This window comes from Ananas comosus, linkage group 14 (assembly GCF_001540865.1).
Source record: "Ananas comosus cultivar F153 linkage group 14, ASM154086v1, whole genome shotgun sequence".
Taxonomy (NCBI): domain Eukaryota; kingdom Viridiplantae; phylum Streptophyta; class Magnoliopsida; order Poales; family Bromeliaceae; genus Ananas; species Ananas comosus.
In genome coordinates, this window is record NC_033634.1 from 10,911,568 (window position 1) to 10,918,179 (window position 6,612).

The 6,612-nt window shown below is 34.3% G+C and overlaps 1 protein-coding gene across 2 annotated transcripts; it reads right to left on the minus strand.

The window, feature by feature from the left end:
• On the minus strand, positions 1,903-4,999 carry LOC109720007 (leucine-rich repeat receptor protein kinase EMS1-like). Of its 2 annotated transcripts, none has more exons than XM_020246867.1 (2): positions 2,551-4,999; positions 1,903-2,319 (listed from the first exon to the last, which is right to left on the minus strand). In XM_020246867.1, exons 1-2 carry the CDS (start codon positions 4,958-4,960, stop codon positions 2,018-2,020), a joined length of 2,712 nt encoding a protein of 903 aa, XP_020102456.1. In that variant the 5' UTR covers positions 4,961-4,999; the 3' UTR covers positions 1,903-2,017. The 2 variants fall into 2 exon arrangements, with proteins under 2 accessions (XP_020102456.1, XP_020102457.1); XM_020246868.1 differs by having other exon boundaries at positions 2,261-2,348.

Consider the following 6,612-nt stretch of genomic DNA (forward strand, 5'->3'; position numbering starts at 1 on the left):
TCCCTTGCCAGAGTCCTAAATTTCCCTGTCGAGGCCTCTCCAAACGTAAAGGTTTGGATTCCGAGGGTGTAAGATTTGCATCCTATAAAAGTTGTGCATATAGCATTTTCCTTAAAATCATAGGCCATTTGATTTTGTATTGTTGGGTTATACTGAAAGGCCATGAAGTGTTTGGTAATTTACTATCATATGATCTTAAGCTAAGCATTTTTGTCACTAATGATTACACTAACAATATTTTATAAAGATTTATTATTATAATGTCTTTGAACTGTAGTTGAATGTCCTAATAAAAGTTTGTGAATGTAGAGAAATTTTGAGAATGTCCTCTGTGTGATTCTTTTTTCTCTTTTTTTGAGTCATTTATATTTTACTACTCTTAGTATGCAAGCAACAAGACCCAATTAATTGTGAGCACACATTATCTATAGAAGTTTCCTTCAGAGGAGAAGATTCCACTATCTATGTGATCGTGGATGTGTTTTACTGCTCATCATCGAAAGTGAATCAATAATCTTAGAATGTGTTAAATTTTTTTGTTGTGCCCAGCTTTTGCAGCGCGCACAAATCAACAAGTGGGATGCATCGCCAAGCCAAACAAAGCCTAAACCACACATCATAATATATTTGTATTCAGCCCTGCGAAAGTGTATTTTCTTATATATAGACATTTTCTTATCTTACGTTGGAAAAGTTTTGCACATCATACTTAGGTATAGGTAGATAATTCTATACGGTTATATAATAAAATCTCTTTATATATATATTCTTCTGTTTCCATCAGTTAAAATTTGCTCTTCAAGTTATTATGAATTTTTTTATCTTTTTTTTGTCTTTATTTGAATACAAGGTCAATTACTTATGGCAGTCTCAAAAACAGTTGAAAATAAGTTAATTTTATATTTTAAGCTTATTTTCTCTGCATGTTGGAGAGTGCTATACGAATGCTTACAATAAAAGTCATCTTGAACTCAAAAAAGAGAGAGCGAAAATATATAAGGTTTTATTAACAATACAAATCAATCTTTTCTGAGAGAAGTAAATGATCTAAATTCTCTTCCGGCTAATCTGGCAAATACGAAAAGAATATTAAATACTATTCAAACATTCAGATCTACCACTAAATAGTAATATTTTCTCTACATCGTATTGATCTTACTATGAAAATTTCTAAATTCACTACTATATATATATATATATATATATATATATATATANTTTTACGATAATAGGCCGAATCAAAAGGAGAATAAAAGAATATTTTATCTATATTTTTTAAAAAAAGAACAATATCTAATATATCTTTTAAAATTTTAAAAGTATCTTATTTATTTCAGTAGGACCAAAATAGCTTGTTGATTTTAAAAAACTTCAACTAATGAGGTTGGGTTTTTGAAAGATAATTTGATAATCTCAGAATAAGTTTAAAAATTTGAATAGTAGATTGGAGTAAATAAGATACTTTTCCAACAAAAACACCATTTAATACATATCCCATACGTATTAAAAAAAAAAAAAAAAAAACCATTTGATACCTACCATACGATTTGATAACATATATACCAATCTCTTTTAAGGGCTTCCATGCACGAACCTTCCATACCATTCGATACATGTATGGATACAATCCAACTGAATGAACGTCAATTTAAATTCTTCCAGTCATGGAATATTTAAAGTGCTTACAATCCCACAACATGTTCATCTTGCAAATATAACATGCATTACACATGTACTAGAACTAATTCTAATTAAATTTAAAAAGAATAATAAGAGCAATTTTATTTTTGTTCTTTTTTATATAAGAACCAATGGTACTACAATTCCACATGTATAAGAGTTAAGGTAGTATTATGCATGCAAAATTAAATTAAAAAAAAAGCATATCCTGCTAACAGTAAATTTATGAGAACAAAAGCTTCAAAATCCATTTCCACTAGCACGCAATAGAATACATATACTAGTGTTTATTTATACAAAATTCTTCAACTTCTATTATATATAATCTTAGCGCCTCTCAGTTGCCAGCAAAAAATCTATAATACATCTTATCGATCATGTAGAAGTAAGTATTTCTCCAGCTAGATTTGAAGAGCAAGATACCATAAACAACCCAAAGCCCCACCAAAAATCCCAATCCCATACCAAGATAAATTTCTATATTCTTCGAGCCACCACTGTGTTTCTTCTCATCAGGAGTATATGTTGGTTCATATCCAGAGCAATTCTTTGAAATGGGGGGACCGCAAAGAAAGGGATTGCCAGCATATATAGTAGGATCAACCAGTGTCTGCATTTGATCTCCAGATGGAATCCTTCCTGAGAGGTTATTGTATGATAAATTCAAGCTGCTCAAAAATAGCAAGGCCGTTATACTCTCGGGGATGGTTCCATTTAATTCATTCATAGAAAGATCGAGAGACTCCAAATAATGTAAGTTTCCTATCTTATTAGGAATCCTTCCCGTTAAGTGATTTCTTGATAAGTTTAAATTGTTCAGTGCTGACAGATCGACTAGTTCCTCAGGGATCGCACCATGAAGGTTGTTACCTGAGAGGTCTATGCTCTTCTCGAAGAACAGATTCTTGGAAAATTGAAGATTTGACCCTTTTGTTGCAATGTATAATCTTTGGTCAGTATAGCTTTGAGACACATCGGATGTGAATGAAGTTTCGAAGCTTGTTGGCCTTATAAAGTCAACATAGAGAGTAACAAGTGGTTCATTTATATATCCAGGCAACTTGGTTGAAGCCATTGCATGGAAATTACCAAAAGATTGAGGTATGTTTCCTGCTAAATTGTTCCAAGAAAGATCCAAGATTTGAAGATTCTCAAGTTGTCCGAGCTCTGCAGGAATGTTGCCGGCAAACATATTTGACATCAGCCGAAGAATTGTAAGATTTGTTAACTTTCCTAGCCACACAGGAATCTCACGCGATAACTTGTTTTGCCCGAGATCAAGTAATAGTAATGGACAATTTTGTAATGCCGAAGGAAGTTCTCCATATAAGCTGTTATTGTTTAGGTGCAAGAACAAAAGAGAACTTAATAAACCCAATGAATCGGGAAGAAGTCCAGACAGATTGTTATTGGATAAGTTTATATCCATCAGTTGTTTTGATCCACTATTCCAGCAATTTGGTAGCTCACCAAATATTTTGTTGTTTGACATGTCGAGTATGTACAAATTTTGCAAGTTGCATATAGATGATGGAATGTTACCACTGATGGAGTTGTTCGAGAGATGAATGGTGAGCATATTTGGCTTGAAGAAAGACTGTGGAAATGATCCAGAAAACATATTGCTCGAGAAATCAAGCCATTCCAAAGAATGTGGCAGAAATGGTAGGAATCCTTCTAAAAAGTTAGAAGCAAAATTTAACGCACGTAAAGATGTCATGTTTTCCAAAGAGGATAGCAGCATGCCACTAATTTGGTTATTAGAAAGGTCCAAGAATACTATGGGAGAAGTTAGGTCCCAAAACCAATTAGGAATAGCTCCTGTGATATCGTTGTTTGACAAATCTAGGACGAAGATTTCTGTCTGCAACCGTAGCCATCTTGGAAATCGTGGACCCAATCGACATGAGCTCAAAACTAATTCGTTCGCTTGAAAAGGAGGAACCCAATTATCGTCCACCTTCAAATCAAGAGATGTTCCACTCAACCTCAGCACCTCCAATTTCGTGAAGTTCATAAGGTGCGTTTCATGCACAACCCCCCGAAACAAATTTTCGGAAAGGTCAAGAAAATAAAGATTGGACAATTTTTGTATCCCTTCAGGTATCGAACCATTAAAGAAGTTATTGCTGACATCTAGATATATAAGACTCGTCATTTGTTCGAGCCAGCCAGACAAATTACCCCTGATATTTGTTTTCTTTAAATCCAGCGCTCGCCAATTGTTAAGTGGGACACACGAGAATATTGACAGGAATTCGACTATATCTCTATCAATATTAATTCCAGACAAATCTAAAGTGGCCAATCTGCAAAGATTATTGATTGAATCGGCTACTTGACCGTCGAAGTTGTTGGATCCTAGCAAGAGGGAAGTAATCCGAGTAAAATTGTTTAGCTCGACAGGAATAGGGCCAAAGAGATTGTTATTTAAGAGATTTAGATCAGTCAAACTAGTGAAGTTCCGAAGCCAACCGGGCCAAGTGGAGTTGAACAAGTTGTCTTGGAGATCAAGTATGGTCAAACTTGTTAAGTTAAAATTGGAAATGGGGTCAGGATTGCTTGGAAGAGAACACAACCCTAAGCGGAGCACTTGCAATGAAGACAACATGCTTACTCCTTGCAACCAATCATTCGCATTTTGTAGCAACACAGAGGTCAAGTCAAGGTACCTTAAAGAATGGAGACCTTTGATCCACGATAGTTTGCCATGAGAGGTAGTACTAAGTTTAGCATCAATATTACTAAGGTCAAGATAACGAAGAGTTGACAAGTTTCCGAATTCTGGAGGTATCGCTCCAGTAAAACCCGCATAAGAGAGGTCAAGATATCTCAACTTCTTATACGAAGCTATGAAATTAGGGAAACCGGTACTAAAGTTATTCATGCTGAGATCTAAGTGCTTCAAGTGGCTTAAAGATAGCAATGATGGATTGACCTCACCACCGAAACCTATGTAGTTTGCGTCTAAGGAAGCTGGACAAGGGAATCTGAGTTTGAGCTTCTCCACTCTGCGAGTCTCGTTGTTGCACCGAACTCCTTTCCATCTGCAGCAGTCAGAGCCTTCCCAAGAAGACAAGCAGTTTCGTGGATCGATGACACCGGACTTGAATGCGAGAAGCGCCTCACGCTCTACACCGAGGCATCCATAGGTCTCCAAGATTTGGGCTTTTATTAGCCAAACCACGAGTAATATTACAAAAAGTTGCATGCTTGTAGCTTTAGCCCTCATGCTTAAGGTACCAAAAGGCTTTTTGTGAGAAGGTATGTAAAATTGCATGCTCAAGCTATGTGTATTTATATTATTGGTATATCTATAGATTGGTCAAATTTTATTTTGAATGGAACCTTGACCAATTTGGTCTTATTTGTAGGGCCTAGTTTTCTAGATGAATTAAGTAGTGTGTGGATAGCCCTTTTAGAAGAAATATTATATTAAAATTTTGCTCCTACTTTAATTCTATTTAGAGTAGAATTAGAAATATCACATTACAACTTACAGTGCTGGCCTCAAAATTTTGTTCTGATTTTCACTAGTGCAGAAGCACCAGGCTTTTTCCCTTATGCCACAAATTCAATTTTTTGAATATAAAATACAAATTTAAAATAAAACTTTCAATTTCAATTCAAAATTTCAATCTAAATCAAATAATAAAACTTGCCTTTAAGATTAGAAGTACAATTTAGATTTAGAATTTCAAATTGTGTTAGGTTATATGCCGACTAGGTAGTATACATAGGGGTTGTTATCCTTGGTATTGTTAAATAATACGAAACAATAATTACTCTAAAATTTAAACTCATAGAGAACGGTGTTTAAATATATATCTGAACTCTAAAAATTTAAGCCGATAGAAAACGATGTTTTAAAATTTTTCATATTTAACACTTTTCCTCACGTCCGGACTCGAGACTTTTCGCTAGACATATTCCATGGATTTGAATTATATGGAAAGAAATTAATAATTCGCTAGACCCATAACGTGGACTTGAATTAAGTGGGAAGAAATTAATAATGGTAAGAGCTTGACATAATTCGAACTCATGACCTCCTACTATGATACCGTGTTAAAGAATATAAAACAACCGTTATTCTCAAAAGTTAAATTTGTAGAGAACGGTATTTAAATATTTTTTATATTTAATTGGTATGAGCACCAAGTCGAGTATAAAACAATGTTGGTGATATCCAACAGTAAAAAAAGATGCATCTTAATGAGACGAGTTTGTTTTTACGATATAGGAGTCACGATATGATCCGCTAATAATAATAACTCGCTAGGTCCAAACTATTGGTCCAAAATACTTAATCCCAATTATTATTATTAGAGTGCGGCTCAACCACCAGTCCAAACTCGATCACAGATATATAGACTAAAATTATGTGGTGTAGTATTTTGCCTCACATAACACTTGGCTTTCACACTTTCGGTTGATATTCGACACTAATACTAACTATAATGATCCGACTCCCTAACAATAATAACCCGGCCCAAGCTGTTGGCCTAAAATGGAACCCCTTGAGGTGTTACCGATGTCTCAATTGGAGTGTAACAAGATAGAGCAATTATTATTAGGGTGTGTGACCTTTTATATTCTTAATCAGCTATAACGATCCAATCTGCTAGTAATAATAACTCGTTGCAGCTAAATTACTGGCCCAAAATATTTAATCCAAGTTATTATTACTAAAATTTGTGGCCTCCTATATTTTCGATCAAACCCTTTTTTGATCTAATGTGGGACTATGGGGACACTACAATAGGTACCTTTGGATAGAATAAAAATAAAAGAAGATAATATGAAAATAAGATTTAAAACGGAAAAAAAAAAAGGTCTTCTAAAGCAAGGTGACCATGAAAGCATCTCCTTTGACCAAATTACTTGTTACGGGACAAAATTAATTAATTTCATATGTGTGGAATTCCAAGC

Excerpts from the sequence above, each read along its gene's own strand:
- LOC109720007 (XM_020246867.1), bottom strand. The coding sequence starts at position 4,960 with ATGCAATTTTACATACCTTCTCACAAAAAGCCTTTTGGTACCTTAAGC. Across the intron at positions 2,320-2,550 it reads GAAGAGCATAGACCTCTCAG|GAAGGATTCCATCTGGAGAT; the intron begins GTAACAACCTTC and ends ATAACCTCTCAG.